This window comes from Ooceraea biroi, chromosome 12 (assembly GCF_003672135.1).
Source record: "Ooceraea biroi isolate clonal line C1 chromosome 12, Obir_v5.4, whole genome shotgun sequence".
NCBI classification, from domain to species: domain Eukaryota; kingdom Metazoa; phylum Arthropoda; class Insecta; order Hymenoptera; family Formicidae; genus Ooceraea; species Ooceraea biroi.
In genome coordinates this window covers 4467736-4491566 of record NC_039517.1, presented here as the reverse complement: position 1 = coordinate 4491566, position 23831 = coordinate 4467736, and the positions used below count along the sequence as shown (strand labels likewise).

Sequence of the window (23831 nt, the reverse complement as noted above, 5' to 3'; positions counted from 1 at the left end):
CTTATCATAGTTATATAAAATACTATTTATTAATTCTGCGTTTATACATATATTCCTACAATCGTCCCACGCTTTAATGAAGAGCAATACATTATACGTGTATTATGTAAACTTAAAACTATCAGCAAAAGATGGAGCTTAAATTTTAATTACCATTTATAAAGTTTTTAATTGTTTCTAGATCTAGATAAACTTAAACGCGGCTAGAGAAGTAAAAAACAATGCAGTTTTACACATTACAGATTTAAACGATTTGCATATTTAATGTTATACTAACAAATTTATATCATTATTAAAATTCGTTCTTCAATAATCTCGTACGTGCGCATACATGTGTATGTATGTATATGTACACATGTGCGCGCCACACACGCACACGCATCACACAAGGAAATATACAGGGTATAATGTGATGTATTACATTACATTTCCCTGTATACTAACACGTACACAACACGAGCGCGCGCGCGCCCACGTATACGTGAAATGCTGTTAAAATGATCGAGTGTTTTGTTGTTCAACATCTTTTTTTATATTTACATTACAAATAGCTGTATACATAGTTTTAATAATTTGGAGAAATGCAAAGAAGAGATATATTTACACTAAAGCCCGTTTTAGACTATGCAAATCTCAAATCTTGCGCAATATATTACATAGTCTAAAAAAACGGGCTTGAGATATTAAAAACGTATCGGTTTATTTTCACAATTGAACGCAATGTATGAGGAACGATAAATAACGATAAATAACGTAATCGCAATGACAATGACACGCGCGTAACAATATTTGAATATTCTGAATTAAATAGATCGTCCGAGGGCGCACCACACATACAGTTAAAGGCTAGTTATTGGAACATCCCGATCTTCGCGACGATGATCCAACCTGGTCATTGATATGTGGTCCGCGGCGTGTCCCTAGCAATCGACGGTTCTCCTGTAACAAAATTATATCATGCATAAAAGTTTCTCAAGCACATATTTTGTGAATAATCTCTTGCTTCTTTACCACGATGTTCTATATCACGATTCTGGCATTACGTTACGAGTACGAACCTCGAGTTGAATAATACGTCAGCTCGGGTATTGATAAACCACACCAGCACGATTGAGGTGCCGGCAACCAGACTACCCAGGATCATGCTGAAACGTTCTGTCGCCGCCGATGGTTTAAGAAACATTCTGACGCTCAACGTTTGCCATATGGACTCCGTCCACGTAGAGTACTCGCCAGACTTCATATTATATCCTAAACATGAGAAACCATTATTCAAGAGACGCTTTCAGAAAACACAAGCAGCCTGCGCATAACTTACCGTCGATGATAAATGCCGGACTCACAGCTGTACTGTAATTGACGGTTGAGTTTATGCATATTCCTGTATAATTGTATCCACCCATCCATGCGAGGCGGTTTTCGTGACAGGTCGTTTCATTCATGTCGCTGAGTTTCTCGCCGGTCAGCAGGGCCAGAAGCTGCCCCGTTAGCGTCGTCGCGGCATTGGGCGCTCTGTGCACACCGACGTACAGCGGCAAGATCTGATTGATCAATTTAGCGCCGGGTGCCGAAGCCGCGTGAAACAGGGTGCACTTAGCACTTTGGACGTAGCAGTACAACATTTCTGCGACGAGATCCTCCAGCGGTATCGGTAGATCGGCGGACTGCGGCGCCGACTCGCCCGTCACCTCGCGATAGAGCTCGTTAGCGACCTGAACAGCGATCTTCGCTAACTCCGACGCGAGCGCGTTGCTATCATTCCTAAAACGTGATACACGAAAACCTCAGTAATGAGAAACGCATAAAACGTGTGTCGAAATCGAGATTATGTACCTATTAAAACCAATATTTTCCCCGTCGTCCAAGATACTGTTGTAGTATCGATTTTTAAACCTTTTTTCATGATTGGTTATAACAACAGTCGTTAGACTGGGCCTCGCCTCCAGAAAACTTTGCACAGACGTAGGTGGTACACTATCAACAAGAATCGATGCATTCAACACTTTAGCCAAACGATCGGTGGTATCATCTTTACTGCTGCTATGGAGAACTATTCTCCCTTTGCCCAACTGGCCGAACTCGATCACGCTCTTGATATCATCCAACTTCAGATTAACCCCACCGAGAGCGTTAAAATTGTTCTGCTTCATGTCGTAGATCATGCGACTGGATCCTATGTAATCAAATGCCTCTCCGTTCAGCAGGGAAAACACAACATTCGTCTCTGGGGATACGACGCTAGGAGTTAGTATATTATTAAATAACACGTACATTTTATATGCTATATATTAGATGTACAAATTAATTCAGTGCTCTCATTGAAGAAATTAAGTCTTTATTACAAAAAAAATAATAAAATAAATAATAATAATTTGTACACCTAATACTTATGGCAATTGAGACTGAATACTCACTGTCGACGGTGATATCCAAAAGGTTCAAGTAATACGCAGTAGCAAGCAGCGTAACCAATCCTGTTATGGTATTTTCCGCGCCGGGCGATATCCCATCGAATAACGATGACGCATCCAATCGTGCTGTCACCATTATCACCGTATTATTATTCCTATCGAGAGGCCTCAATGGCCAGTGTATATTTCTGTCTCCAAGCGGATCGCAAAACTGAGTTGGATTGAAATTTAGCTTGAAGTCGGTGCGCTTTATGCAAGATTCCGAATTAATGGCGGCGTACATGAACGACTTCATTTCTATTGCGCACAGGGATCTCTGATACTGCGTCTCCAGATCGTGAGCATTGTGTTCCGAGAAACAAGACTTTATAGCTTGCAACACCGTCTGATTCTGAAAACGATAATATTTCCAGCGTTCAGTGCCCGTCACACCCTACACAAACACACAGTACTTGGAATCTGACCTCTGTGTAAAACATAGGGAATGGCCAGTCTTCCATGAGTAAAGCAGATCCGAAGGGATTCCATGGTCTCAGGTCGTCGCACTTCTTGTAACTGGAGTACCGATTTGGACACGTATCTTCTGGCGAATACTCTGACGGAAGCTCTTGACTGTTATTCTTCGCCAATAACACTCCGTTTATGTTATTTGTATCTCGCAGTCTTAGGAGCGTATTCTTTTTGAACATCGCAAACGAAAGAACCACAACATATGGACCAGCAGTGGCGTTTTTCTCTAGCCAAGTGATATCGTCGTCCACCTCAACGAGATGCACAACACCCACGCTTCCCGATCTACCGGCTGCGCAAACAAAAGCGATTATAAATGTGGAACGGTTCGGAGTCGCGCTTGCGCTTTACCACTATACTAGCCGGCAACTAAATAACTGATGACTGAGAAAATAACAGATGAAAGGATCAATTCTTACAAGAACATCCAAACTGATGTGTGCCATTGTGTCTTCGGAAGCAAGCAGCTACAGCATCCAAGGGCATGTAAATCATGTCCTTTATTCTCTCAGCTGCCACTACGAATTGATTTCTCGGTAATTATATTGAATAAAAATTCTTTTCTTTTTTTTGATAGAATTGTAATTCTACACATGTGTGTGTGTGTGAGACACATGCAACTGCAACTTACCAGAATTTATGATGATAAATATCAGGATATATTTCCATGTTTTCACCGTCATTTGTTATTTATTGTGTGTATCCACGTAAAGTGCAATTCGCTACGATTTCAAGTATTATCACGATGCAAAGATATGGAATATAAAAAGAATCAATGATAATACATTGTATGAGTCATGGTGAAACTCGAGTAACTTGAGCTTGGTTATAAATGTTTACTGGTGCTATTGTGTCCTGCGTTTATTTTCTTCTTTTCTTTTAGCACTGAACAGGCTATACGAATAGTCGATACGGTCTTGCTTGAACGCAAATAATATTATAGAATTTATGAGCAAATTGCATTTATGCACCAAGGCATTTTTGATTTACACGGACAAATTACCGACAAAATACCATAAACTGTCATATTACATTACCAGCCTTCATAAATTCTTACAGACAAATTTTATGGAGTGTTTTTAGCGCCATCTAAGAACTTCATAAGGAATTTGATTGGTCCATTTCCTTATACCCTACGCGGCAACGCGGTGGCCAATCACCGTCTTGCTTTTCTGTTTCACATACAAATACGCTATGCGCTGGCGTGTAGGAACTAACCTCCATGACATATTCAGGAGGTTAGAGTTCCGTCCGGAACGTCAAACAAAAATAAGAAGGAGGTTCGGTTAAAAAAACCAAAATATTAACTTTTTTATATAGTGTCAATATAAATATATGAAAATGTTGTCTGCAACAATAAAAGATTTGGAGAGTAAGGAGGGGGAAAACAGAACTTTAATTAAGATCGTAGAGCGGCCGACATTTATATTGAAAACTAGAGAAGGAGAAAATAGGGCCGTTTCTCCAAGTCAACGTAGCATATCCAAGTACAGAATTTTTGGATTAATTATAACAATTTTTAATTTATGTATTGTCAGCTGTTACGTAAACGATATTGAAACGTTGATTGTTTTTTTAGAAAGGATGCAGATATATCCTCAGGAGCACCAATCAAGATACAAGATTGTGAGTAAATTGTTAAATGTACATATTTAAAACAAACAATATATATAATAAAAATAAACAAATATATGCCATGGATACTGAAGAATGCTTAGAATATTTATATGTAATAACTGCAAAGTAATATATAGAAATAATACATTTTTAGCAATGCGTACGCTAAGTGTATGTCCTGAGATGACGACATGCATCAAATTTATGGATGAAAATATGCAGTTATGTGAGGGTCCACTAGATTATTTGCATGATCAACAAGACTTTCTAGTTGTTGGATGTATAGGTGCACATGGTGTTGGCAAATCAACGATTATGTCATTGTTAACATCAGAATATTCGTACGTATTATATTGCTAATATTCACATGCATATGTCTGCTTTTTTACTCTCGTTGACATTGACATCGCTCTATAACAATTTTGTTTTATGACTAGGGCTGACATTTTTCAAGTTCAAGACTTGTCACATCACGAGAGTGACATGAATTGTACCACTGGCATAGACTTCTTTGTGACTAAAAACAGGGTGATATATCTGGACACGCAGCCAATTCTCTCCGGATCCGTAATTGATTACTCTGCGTCCTTTGATCAGAAGAAAGGCACAGCCGATTTCGCGAATACAGATTCCAATTTGGAATTACAATCGCTGCAGTTTGCGGCGTTTCTATTTTCAGTATGTCACGTTATTATATTTGCACAGGATTGGTTTGTTGATCCAAATTTAGTGAGGTAATTATTTATACAGGAAAATCCTGGTTAATTGTTTATCATCATAATCATTATAACTCACGTTATAAGCTTATGACACATAATTACCTGTTTCTTTCTCTTTCTTACAGATTTTTGCAAACTGCAGAAATGTTAAAACCTTCTTCAACAACCATCATGGATCAAGATTATGTGGAATATTATCCGCATGTTGTGTTATTGCACAACAAAGCTGAACTGCAAGATTTTATGCCTAATACTATAAACAAAATGAAGGTATCATTTTGACACACGTGCTGCAGACTTAAAATTACTCGAGTATCCATGCCACTTTCATATTCTCGTCTTATCTTTTTCAGGAATTTTATAACAAGGTATTTTCCAATTCTAGACTACAAACTCATAGCGGTATAGATATGAACTCCTGCTCGACAGAAAGTGGTTTAAATTTATTTTTGATACCTTCCAGAACTAAAGAAGGTAACAGATTCATTTTTAGAGATCGTTGGTTGGAGTTTTTATAAGAAACAAAAGCTTGATGTACTTTTTTGCAGGAGATATGATCTTTTGTGAAAGTGAAAAGTCCCTCGTGGAGAAATTGCGAAGGAAAATACATGGAGTCCCTAGAAACCCAATGACGCCATCTGTACTAACAGAAAAAACCTGGTAAATTAATTTATTATCTCTTTGTAAGGCTCAATTTCTTCAAAAAAAAACATCGAATTAATTTGCATAAAATAACGACAATGTTTTATCGATAGGTACCATTACGTTTCGAAAGTCATGGACGCAATAAAAAAAAGTCACCTGTCCTCTGAGTATGGGAGATTGATGCCTTAAACTGAAAAGCTTTTGTTGCTGGAACGCGACGAAAGAGTAAAATGAAAAACGTGCAGAGGTATAATTTGTTTGTTTTATTATATGAGATATATTGCTTTTATAAATTATAATATATTAAATTAAACTGTGTTCAATGTACAATACGGATATAATACAGAATAAAGTTATTTTGCTTGCATCTGAACGTCAAAGGCAGTCGCAGCAGGTTCAAGAATTAATATAGCTTTACCATCAGTCCACTTTGCGCAGTTTTCATTCTCGTAGCTCTGCTGATAATTCCGTTTTGGTGATGCACACACGCTTACAATGGCTTGTACGTATAACAAAACGTTTACGTCCAACATTCCTCGCTTCCATGTTTCATCGCTATTGCTTTCGTCTCCGTGAAATTTCTTTATTCTATAAAATATCTTCCTTCTTAATGAACAAATGAAACTGCTTCCTAGCATATGTCACATTTGAAGTGGTTTATGAATAATCTTCCTGCTCACTGTCAGCTTGCTGCATAGACGCCATTTGTGCAACAGCTTGTAATTGTTGCCATTGCTGCTGCTCCGCGACTGCCTGTTCCTCTCTCGCCTTAGCAAACAGCTCCTGTTGCTGTCGTAACAGCTCCTCCTCCGGAATCCCTAAGTTCTCCAATCTGGTGCTTTGACGCCTCCTCTTAGCCGCTACGGCCTTGCAGTCTCGTAGCACAGCTTCAGCTTCCGCGTTGTAGTCGCCGAAGCCTAACTTCTCGAGGGCTTGCAGAACGTGTTCTGCATTTATAGTCTTCTTCTGTTGTTGATTACAGATTTCATTCGCTTCGGACGATAGCAAATGAATGAACTCCGTGCAGCAGTTCAGGATGAGCTCTCTGGATTCGTTGGCAACTCGGACGTGCGGCAAAATTTCCTTGATTATTTTGTTGATTGAGGCGCGAGGGAGGGTGAGCTCGTCGTCATCGGTTGGTGACATCGCAGCCGAGGCCATTTGGTTCCTGGAAAATGCCAAATATGTTTCCAAATCGTCACGCGATCAGACTATTGGAAATAATAATAGAAATAATAAATTATATCGCACATTGACCCGCACTGACTCTCCTCTTTTCATTGTCGACAAAAATAAAGCTGAGTTAAATAAAAATTTGGCTTTCATTAATTGCGATCATTATTCAATCTGGAATTGGCAATGATTATTGTTATCTGAAATTATTGACTGCATACTTTCTTGATTATTCTTTAATGCGATACCTTGTTTCTAGTAAAACTTCCATACGTTTATCACTTTATCAAGAGGATTCCTACGTACTTAATATAAGATTATCAGATAAGAGTTGTTCAGATAGAATGTTTTTAAAGATAAATTCTGTTTGAACTTTGAAGCTCCGAAGTAAGGTACAGTATTATTGAATGGAACGGGCATATCGTTGCTTAATGGTTTCCAAGAAAAATACAAAGTAATAGTAGATAAAAAAACTATGTGAAATCCACGTTATTCGTTTACACCACAGTTGTGCTATTAAGATGAAATGTCCACGCAGTGCAAATTGATCTTAGTATATGGCATAGTTATCGCACTATTTTTATCTAATACATGTGCAACAAACGCGAAGATTGCAACGGCAAGATTTCCCGGCATTGTAGAAAATATTACGGTGCGTGCTTTAGAGGGTGGAAATTATCTCGAGAATGAAGACGCACACACATTGAAGTCACTGAAACTAAATGTATCCTGGGTACCGCCAAATGGAGGGAAACGACCTTCTTCATACAGGTGTGCATTTAATTAATTTTATTTTTTGGTGTTATACCAAAACTAGTTTAATATGTATATTAAACTATAGCACCCTGTATTAATTATAGCATCCTAATTACGAGCGTGCCAAAGGAAACCGATGTACACGGGACAGGGTGTGCAGAAAATTCCGTACTTTACACCGCGCCGAATAAAAGTCCATTTAGCGTGCTCGTGCCACAAAATGAATTGTCGAATGACATGCCAGAGGTATCGATACGCCCGAATTGCACGTATAAGATACAAGTGTATGCCAATCCAAGGGCCAGGCCAGTGGGGAAACCACTGGAGGTAAAAGTCACTGCTATGAGCAAACGTTATGACATTACGCTCGGATGAAATATCGCGTATTCGTTATGCAGGTCATCTATACGGTTCCAGAATGCGTAGGTCGTGCATGTAGCTGCGCGGCTGCAACAGCTGCTTTGCCTGTTCCAAAAGTGGAAGCGATCCAGACCAAAAAGAACATTGTTATTAATTGGAACGTTACATCAAACGGTTCTGATATTCATTCCTACATAATTAGGTAAAGTTCTTTTTTTTCTTTCATTAATTTGTTGTTGTGTATTCTTAATTAATCATAATCTATATAATGTTCTAGTATCGGCATGCCATTATTGACATCGAAAGCAGGGCGCCCTGTATACAATATCACGGATATAAATAACGTGACTTCTACGACGCGTACCTTCATCTGGAATCTGAAAATTAACGAGCAACACATCAAGATGAAAGATGGATACAAGATATTGGTAGCAGCAACGGATCACCGAGGTTGCTTAGGGACTCGAGGCAGTTTCACTGTTGTTACAGGAGGGACTGAAACATTAGGCAAAAGCACTATGGTATGTACCTTTAGAAACTACTAGTGGACAATAAAAACTGCACATATAACATGAAATTAATATGTTTTAGTGGTTGTTGCTCGTTGGCGCTGCTCTTTGTGTCATAATAGGATTTACCGTGGTGACGATACATAATAAAAATGTGCATCAACTTATATGGCCATCCAGATCTGTACGGTAAAGTAACAAATTATTTTTTGTTATAGCGCTCCAAGCATCTTGACAGTATATACTTCTGATAGTACATACTTTGTGCTTACAATTTTTATTTTTTAACACCAGGCGACAAACAATGCCTCAGTTTGCTCCTTATAAATCTCGATGGTCAGAGTTAATCTTCCGAAAAAGCAGTATTTTGTACGTTGAGCAACGACCCGAGGTAAATGAGAAAAAGAATTAATCCGTCGAAGATAAAATTTTAGATGCACTGGTAAAGTTTAGTATCGTTTATTGCAGGACCTTGCACGTTGCAAGGTATCCGATGACAGTGATGAATTCGAAGTGCCGTACAAGTGCATAAATCTTCTGTACAAATTGGGGGAAGGGCAGTTTGGCATAGTGTACTTGGGCAGCCTATGTCTGAACAATAATAAAAGCGGATTAGTCGCTGTTAAAATGTCACAGTGTTCCGACGCGTCGAACGAACCGAAAGCCAGGCGCCAACTATTGGAAGAAATCAAAATAATGAAGACAGCCGGCTCGCACCGGCATTTAGTGGGCCTTATAGGCTGCTGCACTTCACCAGATAATCCTATATGCATACTTTTGGAGTACATGGAGGGTGGAGATTTGCTCGCGTATTTGCATTCCAGAAGAGGAATTGAATCGAGTGACGCATCTTTGTGCACCTTCGAAAAGACTGCGTCCAGATACGTCAATATTATTGACACGGACAGGAGCAAGGAGAACGATTTGCACGGTGCAATAGAGAAACAACAGTTTATGAAGTTTGCGCTCGACATCGCGAAAGGAATGGAACACTTGGAAGGTAAAAGGATCACGCATAGGGATTTGGCAGCAAGGAACATTCTTCTTACATCCGATCTAACACTGAAGGTAACGATTACACGGATTATGTAAATTATTAAAGGACGTAACTTGGAAGATAATTACAGAGATTTAATTACTATGCTCAGATTTCTGATTTTGGCTTGTCACGAAACGGGATATACGTAATAAACAACACAGCGAGTAAAGTCCGTCAGCTGCCAATACGTTGGATGTCACCGGAAGCTATACGCGATCATGCTTTTTCCTCTAAGAGCGACGTCTGGTCGTTTGGTATTGTTCTCTGGGAAATTGGAACCCTAGGTTCTTTTCCATACGCCAGTATACAAGATGACGAGTTGATGCATTATTTAATACAGGATAAATGTCGTCTAACCTGCCCCAATACTATTTCGCCTGACGTGTATAAGATTATGTGTTCCTGCTGGAACACAGCGGCACAAAGTAGACCTAGCTTCGCGCAACTCGTTTTAGATCTGCGGACACTAAAGGAACCCTTACATTCCAAACATGAGACAAGCAATCCTTGCTATACTTTACTGTCACACTAGTACAACTTGAAATTAATAATTACATGTATCATAAAAACATGTGAGATAAAAATATGAATTACATACATAATGAATAAACAAACACATAAAATTATGTGAATATATACAAGTATAAGTAATACAAATATAATATACATTAGTAGCATATAAAATGTAACACAGAAGTATATAAAATCAAAACACTATATATATAGTAAGTTATAAACTATTAAATGAAATTTTTTAACGAAATATTACATCCAGCCTACAAGATAATCAAATTGAATTAGACAAGAGCTTCAAAATAAAGAAAGAAATATCAAGAAATAATGTTATCAAGTATTAATGTATATTGTTATTCAAAGATATTGTCATTTGAATAAATAGTTGAACACTGAAGTATGGCATATTAAAACACAATAGCTAAAATTAAAATGATTATTCTAAAGATTATAAGATTTTTTAAGTGATAGATTTAGTACAGTCTTGTCGGATTGTTCAAGCCATCTGTTGAAGACTATTAAAATAAACTAAATTTATAAAAGGAGCAACTGCAAAAATATTAATACAGAAAAAATAATTATATTGATGCCATAAAAGTTTGTGCACTAACGCATATTTTTATCAATATTTAATAAATTGTACTTATTATGTCATAATAATACTCTCCTATATGTTTCTACATATCAAAATTTTATAGAAATGAGTAATCAGGTTAGTTACATTTGTCTTTTAATTCACTTACTTATTTACTTACTCTGTTATTAATATATCGTGATAAATTGTAGTTAATCAACAATTTTGATGTTATACTTGAATAACTGCTCGTAATATGTACACAATACCACCACCGGAAAGTTCAAGTAGTTTAAACTGCTTAAGTTTTCAGCATTACGGAAATTCTATTATCTGTACACGTTACCGCTACAGATATCAGCGACGAGCACAATATAACAAATAGGTTAACTCGAGGGTTGATTTCGTTTCGCAACATAGTGAGAATTACAAAAGTGAGCAAATTCACTAAAAATCTTCAGCCTCCTGAAAATCCCGCGTCAATCCGATCTGCGCAGGTCATTTTGTTAGATGTAACCAATCAAATTTAACCGTTCGACGCGGTGATAAGTATATTTAGTATTATCAGAAAAGCAAGACGGTGATTGGCCACCGCGTTGTCGCTTCCTGTGTGCAGCAGCCCTAACTTGTTGCACCAGGGCCATCTATCACGTAACTTTTCCCCTAGGATGGAAAATGAAAAATGAAAATTTCGCGTGAGCTTTTACGTTGTGATTTGCTGCTGAGAGTCCTAAATATTAGAGAGGCGCGAATGGCACCCCCACTCCGCCGCCACGCCGCCATCTTGAGGCACAAATATATATGCTACTGCCTGCTCCAGTACTCACATTTATATTAGAGATATCTTTTAAGGGGCTTCGTGATTGGGGAACGAATGTCACGGGATGGGAGATGGTTGCTGGAGCACTGTACATGCGACAATCCTCCTGCACATCACGATTATCAACAACGCGGGGCATTGTGCCTCAACATGGCGGCCGACCAATCAGAAAGAGGGTGCCCATTCGCGCCTCTCTAATATTTAGGACTCTAGCTGAGATGAAGAAATTTTCATTTTTCATTTTCCATCCTAGGGGAAAAGTTACGTGATAGATGCCCAGTTCAGCAGTGCAGTTATAAAGAACAAACTCTCTACAGAGAGAAGCCTGAGAGCGGTCACGCTCGCGTTTTAACTGTAACGCCTCAAACGTGGACATTGAAGTGATTGAAGTGATTCTGTCTTTATTGCTCACTGAATATTGAATAAAGATAGAATGACGCCGCGAGCGTTGGGAGCGTCAAGTGGAACGCACATGTCCACGTTTGAGGCGTTGCAGTTAAAACGCGAGCGTGACCGCTCTCAGGCTTCTCTCTGCTCTCTATGTATGTCGTTGCTTCCACTGCTGACGCATGCGCAGAAGTTAGCTTTCCAGCAATATTGAGGCTATATGGCTGGTATGCCGTGGTAAGATGGTATGCCATTTCGTGTAACTGCGTATAACGAGTGTGTCAAATCCGTGAGCAACGCAAGAAGAGTAATCGCGTCTTATACGCGACTTTAAGTGAATTTCATGTACTGGTGAGTAATCGCGACATTCGCAATTACAAACAATACTTAGCTACTTGATGAAACAATTCAAAATATTTTACGGTTTTTCTTTGCTTGAACAATGGAGGAGAAATTGAGGGTAGAGCGACTCATAACCAAAACAAGATCTTATCTATGTGAAAGAAAAACGGTTAAACACTCAGTATAGAAGCTTTTCGTTGATTTTTCCAAATTACCGTATTTTCTGCATATTTCAAGACACAGAAATTGTTCACAAAACGTTAGCTTTCTCCATTGTGACGTTAAGTTTGTGTCGCGATTATACAAGAATTTTAGGCATGCAAAAATATTACGTTATACTGTTAAGTGTGGTGGTAAATTCTAATAATGCCTAAGGAAAATTGAACGCTACTTTGTTTCATGATTTTCTTGTTCACACTTGAACAAGAAAAATCATTCTTCGCATTCTTTTTTGTTACACATGAGGCACAATGCATAGTGTATAGATAATACATTCTAGTGCTTGTACAGATATATGCAGATATACATAAATATAATATTATATAGATAAATACATAAATAAAAATACAAATCAGGACTAAATCCTGTGTGATAAAGTCCCATATGTTCAAAATCGTACACATGAAATCCCACAAGGTTAAAATCCCACATGGTACAAAATCCCAAATTTAAAATCTTTTGTATGGATGAAACTATGAAAAATGTATAATATAATTGTAACATAATTGTATTCATCCTCATAGGTTTTTAACTCGCACGCAGAGCGATGTCCACTCCTTTTGCTTTGAACAATGTCCATAATTGAGGATTTTTAGGGAAAGTAAGTATATTGCACTAGGGCATTCTTCATAGTTCCATCAATACAAAGGATTTTGAATTTGTGGGATTTCATATCATGCGGGATTCTGATGATGTGGGATTTCGTAACATGCAGGATTTTGACTGTACGGGATTTTGACTATGCGGGATTTTGTATCATGCGGGATTTTGACTACACGGGATTTTATACCATGCAGGATTTTGACTTTGCGGGATTTCGTGTGGGAGATGTTGTCACACGGGATTTAGTACTAGACCCCAAAAATATGTACCTATGTACATACTTTTGTACATACTACATACTACATACACACATAAATTGCAATATGAGAAACTGATTCTATTTTATTTTTATTTCAGATTATACGAGACTCTCTTCTAACTTGAGCTCCATCATGTTTGGGCAAACTGGAAATACATCATTCAGTACGTACACATAGATATGTAAATAGACATTATTTCGATATCGAGTTAATAAAAAAAATTTAAACACGCTTTCTGTTATAGGCGGATTTAACACGGCAACGCAAAACAGTCCGTTTGGCCAATCCGCCTTTGGTAAACCCATTACTACAACAAGTTTCGGTAGTGGCGCAACACCTGTTTTTGGTAGTAGCAATACTTCATCACTCTTTAGTTCTAAGCCTACAGGTTCTACCACAGGTGGCTTGTTTGGCAATACCACAACGCCACCGGCATTTAGACAGCCAACTAATACTCAACCATCCTTTGGAGGTAGCGATTTATGAATTGTTTCATTTGCATGTACAACTAGAAAGTATTCCCTGTGTGCGCTCTCGAAATATTCATGCATTTGAAACACCCCAGCTATTGTATATCTTCATACAAACATTCTATGCATACATGAATATTAAAAAAAAAGATTAAAAAATTCTCTTTAAACATTTAATCACGTAATTCGATACTTGTTGCAATTTTAAGAACGTGACTTTAAAACTTTCCAATTTTTTATTACGTTTATCGTATTATTGTCTGTAGCGTTTCAGATAGTTCAATTTATGGGTATTACTCAGATATCAATAGCGAGTAGCATGTGTAGAAATCTTCGTTAGCCAACATGGTTATACTGGCAGGGTATCGTTCGGCCGATATATCTTCGTTTTTATATTACAGGTTTCGGGACAACAAATACAAGTACCAATCTCTTCGGCAGCCAACAGAATGCGAGCACGAATCTTTTCGGCACAAGTACGGGAACTTCTGCCTTTGGCCAAGCAAATAAGCCCGCTGGTTTCAGCTTTGGCACTACGACTGGAACTAATTTGTTCGGACAACCGCAACAAAATGCACAGCAAACTACTCCCTTCGGTCAAGCGAGTACTACCACCAGTACAAATCTCTTTGGTACAAGCACAGGTAAATTACAGTCGCAACTAGACAAATTATATGTATGATTTTACATAAAGTGGCACGCGTCTATTTATTTTTTTGTGTTTATATTAAATGGAAGGGATATTAATTAATTATGGTAACCATAATTAATTAAAACCTATCTAACAATATGTTATATCAATAAAAAAATATTAGGCATTTTCTTCTTTTTTTTTGCATAGGTTTTGGCAGTACTACTACTACTACTGTACCAACTGGCACCGTGGTAAAATTCACCCCTGTCATAACGACTGATTCTATGTCGAAAAATGGAATATCACATAGCATTTCTGCACGTCACTGTTGCATCGCGTCTATGAAGGAGTATGAATCAAAGTCGTACGAGGAGCTGCGTTTTGAAGATTATCAGGTTGGAAGGAAAGGTACGATTACGGCGCATTGAATTTATTAATTCGAGGAAATAAGAAGCGAGATGTTTATTTTCTACTCTCTCTCTTTTCGCGTCTTTTCTGAAACAGGTCCGCAAACGGGACTCTTTGGAGCGCCATCGCAGACATCGCCCTTTGGTAGTACGACAGCTGGAACTAGTACAGCTGGAACTGGTAAGTCGGTGCTTTTTTTTTGAAGACATTTTGTCTAACATTTAAAATTTAATATTTAAAAAAGTAACTATTCAATTGCCATTTCGGCTGTTAAAGGATTTGGTTCAATGGCTGGAGGATTTGGCACTACGAGCCAGTCAGGATCGTCTGGTCTATTTGGTAAACCCATCACTAATTTTGGAACACCAGCAACCACGACCACCAACAGTTTTCCATTTAATTCTACACCAACCACAAATCTGTTTGGTACCAACACTCAGACGAAACCATTTGGTAGTAAGTTACATTATTATTTCAGTATATAGTATTAGTTTCAGGGATTATTTTGTATTCTTTGTACCGTACTGTATATTACTTTGGAATTCGCACGTAATATTAAATAAAAAGAAAGTAAAACACGAAATGTTATCCACAGCAGCTGCCCCGACACCGCTTTTTGGCACCAGCAATACCAATCCAGCTACTGGTACAGGTTTTGGCATCAATGCTGGCCAGAGCACCGGTTTTGCATCTGCATTCGGTTCCACGCAGCCTAATCAGGTAAATGTGCAACACGTGCGTGTTGCATAAGAATTTATCTTTGCTCATCTTTACGTTTTATTCATAGAGCATTGGATTATTCAATCAGAACAAGTCTGCTTTTAATATCCCATCGACGTCGACCAGCACTGGTTTTACGGGTTTCGGTCAACCAGCGACAAATAATACCACTACGCCGTTATTTGGTAACAAAACCAGCACTACCGGCTTTGGAACAACGTCCACGTTCGGTGCAACCGCACCTTCCACATTCGGGACTAACACGGGCTTCAATTCAGGCTCCAATACTGGATCCTCGTTATTCAATTCGTCGTTTAAACCAGCTGGACAAACGTCGGGATTCTCTTTTGGCGCTACATCGACATCTTCGACTGGGCTTGGTAAAACATTCTGTTTTTTTGCTATTAAAGTTACTTAAACATTATTTATGTTAATGTTACGTAACAAAATCTTAATTTAATTGTTAATCCAAGAGGAAATGTGTATAATTAATATTTGTTACTGTTGTATCATGCAGGCACAAATACCGGTTTAAGCTTGGGTGGCGGGTCCTCGTTATTTGGACAACAAAAACCAGGTAGTTTGTTTGGAAATACCGGAAGTAACGCAACGTTCAATAACTCTGGAACATTCGGATCTTCCACTTTTGGGACAAACTCCAACATAATGTCCGGAACGGGAATGGGTTTGCTTAATGGAGGGTAATGCATTGTTTATATTCATCTATAATTTTATTAGTAATTAATTAAAAACCTGGCATCTCTTCGACTGTTTAAGCTTTTAATAATTATTAATTTAATTGAATGTTACGCTATTTATATTTTAGAATAACATCAAATCAAGCTAAAACTAATGGCTCGGTACCGGTGCACCAGCAAATCTTGGCTCTTGTCTCCGCACCGTTCGGTGATTCACCGTTATTAAAAAATCTTTTACCGGTAAGTATTTATCCAGGTGTGCATTTGGTAGAATATCGTGTACTGAAATAAAGATACATTATTATGTGATATTTATAGGCGTCTGGAAAGACTGAAGAACTCTTAAAGCCTACGAATCCAGCAACGAAGGTGCTGAACAGCCCACAGTACAGAGTTACCGCCAGTAAATCCCCAAAACTCAAGGCACGAGTTGTCAGTTCTGTACAACTAACTAAGGTAAATTTATACTTGGATTATACTTGGTTTTCTCGGACAAAATGATAAATTATACTCTCGACGAAATGTCCCACCTTTTTCTTCTAGAAGTCCTTGTTTGACGGTCTCGAAGAGGAAGACCCTGTATTGACTGAGGCTTTCCAACCCCGGCCAAGCGCGAAACGCCTGGTACTACGACCAAAATCGGCGACAAATTCTTCGATTCAGTCTCCTGTGGAAAATGGAGAATCTGCAACGAGGAATAGTATTACCGATAACAATAACGATAAAGCGGATACGCCGAATGCATTGCACAGTAATAATATTGAAGTAAATAACAAGGAGAATCACATCCAAGATAATCAAGTTGCAAATGATCGACGGTCGTCCGTGTCTTGGTAAGATAATAGTATTTCGTCTTATAAACCCTTTTAATCTGATAGCTCAAATACCCTTTTAAATTAATTATCGTGAGCAAATTATTAATATAAAACGTAAATTGAATTCTTTACCCGAATTTCATCCGTAGGTTGAAATCGACAATTCCACGAAGGAACAAAATTCCGGACGATGAACTGCTCGAGGGACAACGGTCCCCATTCTCGGGCACAAACGCACCTGAGGAGATTAATAATACAGTGACCGAATTGCGACCGCAGAATAACATATCCAACACTAATCATTCGGATCATACGATTAACTCTATCGAGGCACAGAACTCTACTCTCGGTGACAAAAGTTCCGTGAATCTTACCATGCACAATACCGGTAAGTAGCTTCAAATTAAGTAAGCAGGAATTTCATGCGTTGTGAAAATAATTGTTTAATCTTCCTTGATTCTTATGTGCTCTGATTTTTGTCAAGATTCGAGTCAAGAGCCGGGTGAAAACTCGTTCTCCATGTTACAATCGAACTGGAACGCGAACTTGGCTAAAGTCGTACTACGACGGGTGGGTTATTATACCATTCCGCCGCTCGATAAATTGGACGATTTTGTTTGCGGCGAGACGTGCATCGTGCCAAACTTCACCGTCGGCCGCGAAGGATACGGCAACGTCTACTTTCCGGACTCGTTCGACATATATGGATTAAATCTCGATGAAATCGGTAAATTGCACGAGTATATTAACTTACTAAGTTTAATGAATTCTGGATTATGCAGTATCGTATTACTTTATGTATCCCAATACTTTGCTGCAATTGAAAGCACCTATAATTTTTCTTGTGACAAGCATTATATTTACATTGGTCGACATTGCGTATATTATTACAGTCCACTTTCGACATAAGGAAGTGATTATCTATCCCGACGATGAGAAGAAACCACCGGTGGGACAGGGCTTAAACCGAAGAGCGCAAGTCACGTTGGATAAAGTGTGGCCGCACGACAAGTCGTTGCACGAGCCGATTACCGATCCGCAGCGGCTCGCTGCGATGAATTACGAAGGAAAGCTGCGGCGAGTGTCCGCGAAACACGACACCCGTTTTCTCGAATATCGCCCGGAAACCGGTTCATGGGTCTTCAAGGTCGATCATTTCTCCAAGTACGGTCTCAGCGATTCCGATGAAGACGACAGCCAGGTACCGCCAGCTTCGGAAGCGAAGAAGCTGAAGGGCGGGTTTCCCGCCCTCCTGCAAAAAGGAAAGACGATCGCTCCGACAACGACGAACGCGAATAAGGATGCGATGAACGGAACTATCGGTGCCGCGGTCGGCGGTGTGAAGATGGCGAACGGCAAACTTCCGGAGATGGAAAACAATTTTTTAGGGGAGACTCCAATCCGCTTTTCGTACGACGACAACAGTTACGAGGACAGAGACATGATCATCAGTCCGGTCGGCGAAACGCCGATCGGCCGTTCCATGTTTACTCCCAGGGACTACAGTTTTGAGAAACCAACTTCTCAGACTATCAGCCCGATCGGCGACAATGCCCGAGTCGCCGGCACCGACAGTCACAAGCTGCAACTTATGAAGGCCAGCTTTTTCGACAAGAATGATGAGGATATGGCAGAGGAGATGAACCACGATGGATTTCTCTCGGGGCAGAAAACTCTGGTCCGCTATTTCCCGGATGTCACTGGAGCCAAGAGGTATGAGATTCCACACAGCGCTCCAACCTTGCGGTCAAGTTTCATCCTGAATGAGGGATCCTTCTGCATGAATCAAGACAGCACGCTTTACGCGTTGAGGAAAACGTTGCAGCCGACATGCATTAGCGCGAGGAACGAGCAACCGATGATCGAAAAGACTGTCTTACCTTCTGCGGTCACTCCGATCACGAGCGTGCTCAAGTATCACTACGAGGTCGTGCCGCTAGAAGAATCGAGATTGAAAAAGTTGCGGTTTCGCTGCGTCGCCGACACCGCGATACAAATGGGCAGGATGTTTCGTTCGAGCTGGGGCGTCGGCTTAACGTTGTTGTCTCTAAGCACGCAGGAGCAGGCGACCAAGATGCAACTACGGAACGCGTTCAGTCAAGTAGGCCGTTACGTTTCTGGTCGTCACGTCGGCGACATCACGTCGACAGCGATTGTTCAACGCTTGCAGATTCTGGGCGGCGACGAGGACGACGTGAAAACGTTCACGGACAGCATAGAACGTCACCTGAGAATCCAGTTGAATCACTGCGTGGTAGGTCACGAGGGAGACTGTCCCGTCCTCGACGTCGCGATCGATAGCGCGAACGAAGCGCTGCAGTTGCATTGCTCATTGGCTCAGGATCTTGCTGAGAAGGAACAGAGACCGCACGAGAACGTCGACGATGAACAACCGTATCACGGTAATGTTGAACGATCGTTCTGTCAATACGCCAGCACTGTGTGGAGATTATGCGTGGCCTTGTGGGGGAAGTATCCCGATCAGGACACGGCCGACAACGCCAATGAGGAACATTACAACGTTATGATGAGGAGGGAGGCTATAGGAGAGTGGCTGAAAAACGTGGTGCAGGAAATGGTTGAGCGGGAGATTAGGAATGTCGACGGCGAGGTGAACAATTCGCACGAAAAGATAATATTGTCGCTGCTCTCTGCCTGCAAACTGGAGGAAGCTTGTCACGAAGCGCGCAGAGTTGGAGACCACTGTTTGGCGTTACTAATGGCGCAGCTGCGTAGCGGCATGCCGGTCAAGGAATTGATCAAGCAGCAACTTGCACTGTGGCAGGAGACCGATGTCGATGAGAATCTCACGATAGAGCGTCTGAAATTGTTCACGCTGGTGGCGGGCGAGCCGCTCATCTCCAGCAAACATGGGACTATCAACGTGTGCGAGAATCTAGACTGGAAGCGAGCCTTCGCCGTCCACCTGTGGTACTTGTCGCCGCCAACATGCTCGATCACGGACGCTTTGGACCTCTATGAAGCGTCGTTCAACACAACGGAGACCGAAGTGTACGCGGCGACACCGGAACCCGAGTACAAGGGGAGCGATTATGACACTGAATTGAGTAACGGCAAACGAGTATACGATCTCTGCTTCCATCTGTTGAAACTCTACTGTACGGGAAATCACGACTTGGGGCAACTTCTAAATCCACTCTCCTACACTGCTAATCCCTTGGATTATAGACTAAGGTAAGTGTCCACATTACGATAACTTTATATTGTAGCCTACAGTTTAGTCAAATATCTATTGTGCATTGGATAATATTTCGTTCTAGCATAATAAAAGATAAAAAAATAAAAAACAAATTACTTTAGTAGAAATGTGTCATATAAACTAAAAAAAGGAGAAAAGAACAGATAAAAATGCAGTTTATATATTTAAATAATTATATATTTAATAAATTAATAAATTAAATTATATATTTAAAAATGCAGTTTATATATTTAAATAAAATTCCCACAATTACATAAACTATTATTAATGATAGATTTTTATGTCTGTTACCTTTATCTTACGATTAATTACATTTTGTACAATTAGTTTTGTACAAGCAATATTATATATGAGGAAGTTTTTACGCATCAGTTAACGTACCTTTGACATTATTTTCCTTTTATGTTCATGGACAGTTGGTTGATACAACAAACACTCGTAGCTCTCGGTTATACGCATCTCTCCGATCATGTCACTGCATTAACGCACACGAATTTTGCAACGCAACTGGAAGCACATGGGCTTTGGCACTGGGCGATTTTCGTGGTGTTGCACTTACGAGACTCGTCCAGAAGGCGAACCGCAGTACAGGATCTGCTGTTACGCCACATAGAGATAGACGATACTCCAGAGTATGCAAAGCGTGAGCAGTTTTTAAAGGAGGAGCTCGGTATATCGTCGGTCTGGATCCATCAAGCCAAGGCTATCAAAAGTAGCATTAATAAGAGGTAATTTTAATATATTCGTTTAGAATATATACTCTACAGATTTAAATAACATATATTGGGCATTTCTATCATTTCAACATATAATAATTACAATATTTATGCACATAAATTCGAAAAGAGAAAAATTTGCTATATATATTTATCGATTCGAACAAAACTCTAGATATGTTATTTTTTATTTTTGCAGGTATGGCGAAGCAGCTTGGTATTACATCCAAGCAGAACAGTGGACTCAAGCCCACGAAATTATTATAGAATATCTGGCGGCTGATGCTATAATAAACGGTATTATTACTTATTCTTCCTTATATCTTTTTCTATAAATATAATGTTATATTAATTGGATCGGTCAAAACGTTCGGTTTGATTATTCATCAAATTTTATTTTATTGCGTTCAGTACAAGCAATTTTATGTAACAACATAAACTTGATTTATTTTCCAGAGAATTACGAATATCTAAAATCTTTATTAAGTCCGCTAGTACCGGTCGAATGTAGCAGCACGATTAGCGGTTGGGCACACCAAGGACAGCTTTTGTGGGAATACATGGAGATAACTTCGGAAATTCAAAATCTGTTAAAATCCGCTTCGGACTATCGCGGAATAACTTATCAGTTGGAAGCGCTGAAGCCCCGACTGACGAGTCTGTGTCATAAAATTGATCAGTTTCCCTGTCCAACCGCGAAACATAGGTGGGTAAATGCAAGCGTGCGTTTATTGCGAATCAACACCTTAACGGGGCATATTAACACAATTTCCAGATTATGCCAGGCTGAAATTGCGAAGAGGACCTTACACTTGGCCAGAAATCTGTTGTTACTGCAAAGAAATGAGAAAACGTCGGTCACGAAATTGCTTATTCGCATGATATCGCAGTTACCACTACCGGAAGATTATGCGCAGCAAGAGCTACGACCAATCGTTAACATGCGTGTAACCGAAGTGATATCACAATGAATATATAAATAATGTAACAATAAGTATATACATACATATATATATTTAACAATACGAAAAAATACAATAAGTTTTCAATTATGTAGTAGCTTTAGTAACTTTCATGTTTTTAATGCAACAAGAAGTCGTGTTTCTGCTTTTCTTTTCACATACAATTGTTACATATTGCACACAACAACAGTTACCTAATTCCATGAATGCAAAACGAGCGTTAAATATTTATTTCTGGATTTTTTAACGAATACAGATAGCTAATATAACATGTACAGCGGATTATGACGGTGATGAATCACGACACGATTTACACGATATCGAAGAGTGAAAATTGCAAATGAACGCTTAGCAAAATACATTGAAATGCATTAAATGTGTAATACACTGTTCGAATTTTTCTTACATTTTTATCAATTCACACAAGGTCAAGGATGGTGCCGTCGTAAATGACGGTAGCCATGTGTAAACGCATAATATAAATATAATGAACCGCGATCGGGAAAGAGGAGGGAGAGGGGGGGCAGAGAGAGAGAGAGAATATACATGGAAAATCTGTACTCGTCTATCAACTAGCTCTTATTTTTTTACAATCACTCAATCAGGCATGATAATTACATTGCGCACATTATGAAATGTTTTCACATGAGATTCAATTCCGTTATATGTGCGAGAGTGTCGTTCTATATTATGTGACATATGCATCGTGTAATATGTAAATATAAAATGGTGCATTATCTGTTTCCGCATTCGGTTGGGTGCGCGTGTATGTGGGCGCGCGTGCGCGTTGTGTGTGTGTGTGTGCGCCTTTTTCGAATTTTTCATATCTTTTTAAGTACATTTTCATTTAAATAATATTTTAGATAAAAGCCGCTAGCGTACTATTACTGTAACGATGTAAACGAATGTAAATTGTTTTCTGATATACATATAGTATATATACATATATATATAATAGAGTTATACATTAAGTTACATTAGTAATATTTGAAAAAAAAACGTATTTTGAAGGTTTTTGAAAGCAATGCTGTGCGCACGTGTGATAGATTTTTCTATTGTTGGCGGGACGAATGCTTTTAACGCAAGGATGAAAATCACGCAGTGTATAATTACGGAGGATGTGGTCAAAAAAAGTAACATGTAAGGAATATTTGTATAAATAAGATTAAGTTTCCACTCTTTTAAGGTTGAAATAAATAAATGAATAAGTAATTATATTTACATAGTTTCTGTGCGCACATTGTAGATAACAGAAATATTAATTAAGCAAAAGCATTCCACGTACATACACACACGCGCGTATGTGCGCGCACACACATAAAATTATACTATAAATCTTGTACTTGTCTGTTTTCAACTCTACAATTTAGAAATAATTTTGATCCTGTATGTTTCTTGATGAATTTATGACATAAAATTATTACATAATTTTTATATTAACACGGTTTTTGTTTAATAAGTACAAGAGCCCCATAAAATGCAGCGTTAACAAATTTTATAAAAGAGAATTTCTATTTCCATTTTTAGATACATATCTTTAATCGAACTAGAATACTTGTAATCAGTACACGTTTTTTCTTTTTCACATAATCAGTAATTAATAATTATACAATTTACCATTTATCAAAAACCAAACAATTTATTGTAATTATCAAAATTCAGACTATAATTATATACATTAGTATCGATACAATATAAATTAAAAAGATTGTTTTCAATAATCAGATATTA

The 23831-nt window shown here is 38.8% G+C and overlaps 5 protein-coding genes across 9 annotated transcripts; 3 read left to right on the top strand and 2 right to left on the bottom strand.

Annotated features, from left to right (window-relative positions):
- Positions 1–17: 17 nt before the first annotated feature.
- LOC105276570 (nicastrin) lies at positions 18–3967 on the bottom strand. Its single transcript, XM_011334302.3, has 8 exons — positions 3553–3967; positions 3341–3439; positions 2876–3213; positions 2415–2802; positions 1834–2224; positions 1319–1761; positions 1059–1251; positions 18–939 (listed from the first exon to the last, which is right to left on the bottom strand). Exons 1-8 carry the CDS (start codon positions 3602–3604, stop codon positions 921–923), a joined length of 1923 nt encoding a protein of 640 aa, XP_011332604.2. The 5' UTR covers positions 3605–3967; the 3' UTR covers positions 18–920.
- A 162-nt stretch (positions 3968–4129) lies between these two features.
- LOC105276569 (protein SMG9) lies at positions 4130–6092 on the top strand. The gene is made up of 8 exons (XM_011334301.3): positions 4130–4408; positions 4501–4547; positions 4693–4879; positions 4976–5272; positions 5383–5527; positions 5611–5731; positions 5806–5917; positions 6013–6092. The coding sequence occupies exons 1-8, from the start codon at positions 4257–4259 to the stop codon at positions 6089–6091; spliced, it is 1140 nt and encodes a 379-aa protein (XP_011332603.1). The 5' UTR covers positions 4130–4256; the 3' UTR covers position 6092.
- A 54-nt stretch (positions 6093–6146) lies between these two features.
- On the bottom strand, positions 6147–11257 carry LOC105276568 (protein Dr1). 2 transcript variants are annotated; one of them, XM_011334300.2, is made up of 2 exons: positions 11008–11257; positions 6147–7070 (listed from the first exon to the last, which is right to left on the bottom strand). In XM_011334300.2, the coding sequence occupies exon 2, from the start codon at positions 7061–7063 to the stop codon at positions 6560–6562; it is 504 nt and encodes a 167-aa protein (XP_011332602.1). In that variant the 5' UTR covers positions 7064–7070; positions 11008–11257; the 3' UTR covers positions 6147–6559. The 2 variants fall into 2 exon arrangements, with proteins under 2 accessions (XP_011332602.1, XP_019886339.1); XM_020030780.1 differs by lacking the exon at positions 11008–11257 and adding an exon at positions 7154–7246 and having other exon boundaries at positions 6148–7070.
- LOC105276567 (vascular endothelial growth factor receptor 3) lies at positions 7382–10378 on the top strand. Its single transcript, XM_020030779.2, has 9 exons — positions 7382–7467; positions 7584–7846; positions 7936–8158; positions 8230–8393; positions 8469–8712; positions 8783–8889; positions 8995–9091; positions 9169–9768; positions 9849–10378. The coding sequence occupies exons 2-9, from the start codon at positions 7602–7604 to the stop codon at positions 10269–10271; spliced, it is 2103 nt and encodes a 700-aa protein (XP_019886338.1). The 5' UTR covers positions 7382–7467; positions 7584–7601; the 3' UTR covers positions 10272–10378.
- A 980-nt stretch (positions 11258–12237) lies between the features above and the next one.
- LOC105276565 (nuclear pore complex protein Nup98-Nup96) lies at positions 12238–23539 on the top strand. Of its 4 annotated transcripts, XM_026974068.1 has the most exons (21): positions 12238–12384; positions 13119–13195; positions 13555–13620; positions 13702–13929; positions 14329–14571; positions 14769–14969; positions 15066–15149; positions 15246–15425; positions 15565–15689; positions 15757–16069; positions 16207–16390; positions 16516–16627; positions 16706–16843; positions 16931–17220; positions 17352–17590; positions 17687–17929; positions 18096–20397; positions 20839–21150; positions 21338–21435; positions 21595–21844; positions 21914–22109. In XM_026974068.1, the coding sequence occupies exons 3-21, from the start codon at positions 13590–13592 to the stop codon at positions 22107–22109; spliced, it is 5769 nt and encodes a 1922-aa protein (XP_026829869.1). In that variant the 5' UTR covers positions 12238–12384; positions 13119–13195; positions 13555–13589. The 4 variants fall into 4 exon arrangements, with proteins under 4 accessions (XP_026829869.1, XP_011332597.1, XP_011332599.1 ...); XM_011334295.3 differs by lacking the exon at positions 13119–13195; XM_011334297.3 differs by having other exon boundaries at positions 12238–13195.
- Positions 23540–23831: the final 292 nt, after the last annotated feature.

Excerpts from the sequence above, each read along its gene's own strand:
- LOC105276570 (XM_011334302.3), bottom strand. The coding sequence starts at position 3,604 with ATGACGGTGAAAACATGGAAATATATCCTGATATTTATCATCATAAAT. Across the intron at positions 2,225-2,414 it reads TTTGGATATCACCGTCGACA|AGACGAATGTTGTGTTTTCC; the intron begins GTGAGTATTCAG and ends TCGTATCCCCAG. Across the intron at positions 1,762-1,833 it reads GAAAATATTGGTTTTAATAG|GAATGATAGCAACGCGCTCG; the intron begins GTACATAATCTC and ends ATCACGTTTTAG.
- LOC105276569 (XM_011334301.3), top strand. The coding sequence starts at position 4,257 with ATGAAAATGTTGTCTGCAACAATAAAAGATTTGGAGAGTAAGGAGGGG. Across the intron at positions 4,409-4,500 it reads AGTCAACGTAGCATATCCAA|AAAGGATGCAGATATATCCT; the intron begins GTACAGAATTTT and ends TTGTTTTTTTAG. Across the intron at positions 5,528-5,610 it reads ATACTATAAACAAAATGAAG|GAATTTTATAACAAGGTATT; the intron begins GTATCATTTTGA and ends TATCTTTTTCAG.
- LOC105276567 (XM_020030779.2), top strand. The coding sequence starts at position 7,602 with ATGTCCACGCAGTGCAAATTGATCTTAGTATATGGCATAGTTATCGCA. Across the intron at positions 8,713-8,782 it reads CATTAGGCAAAAGCACTATG|TGGTTGTTGCTCGTTGGCGC; the intron begins GTATGTACCTTT and ends AATATGTTTTAG. Across the intron at positions 9,769-9,848 it reads CATCCGATCTAACACTGAAG|ATTTCTGATTTTGGCTTGTC; the intron begins GTAACGATTACA and ends TACTATGCTCAG.
- LOC105276565 (XM_026974067.1), top strand. The coding sequence starts at position 13,590 with ATGTTTGGGCAAACTGGAAATACATCATTCA. Across the intron at positions 14,572-14,768 it reads TCTCTTTGGTACAAGCACAG|GTTTTGGCAGTACTACTACT; the intron begins GTAAATTACAGT and ends TTTTTTGCATAG. Across the intron at positions 17,930-18,095 it reads ATTAAATCTCGATGAAATCG|TCCACTTTCGACATAAGGAA; the intron begins GTAAATTGCACG and ends ATATTATTACAG.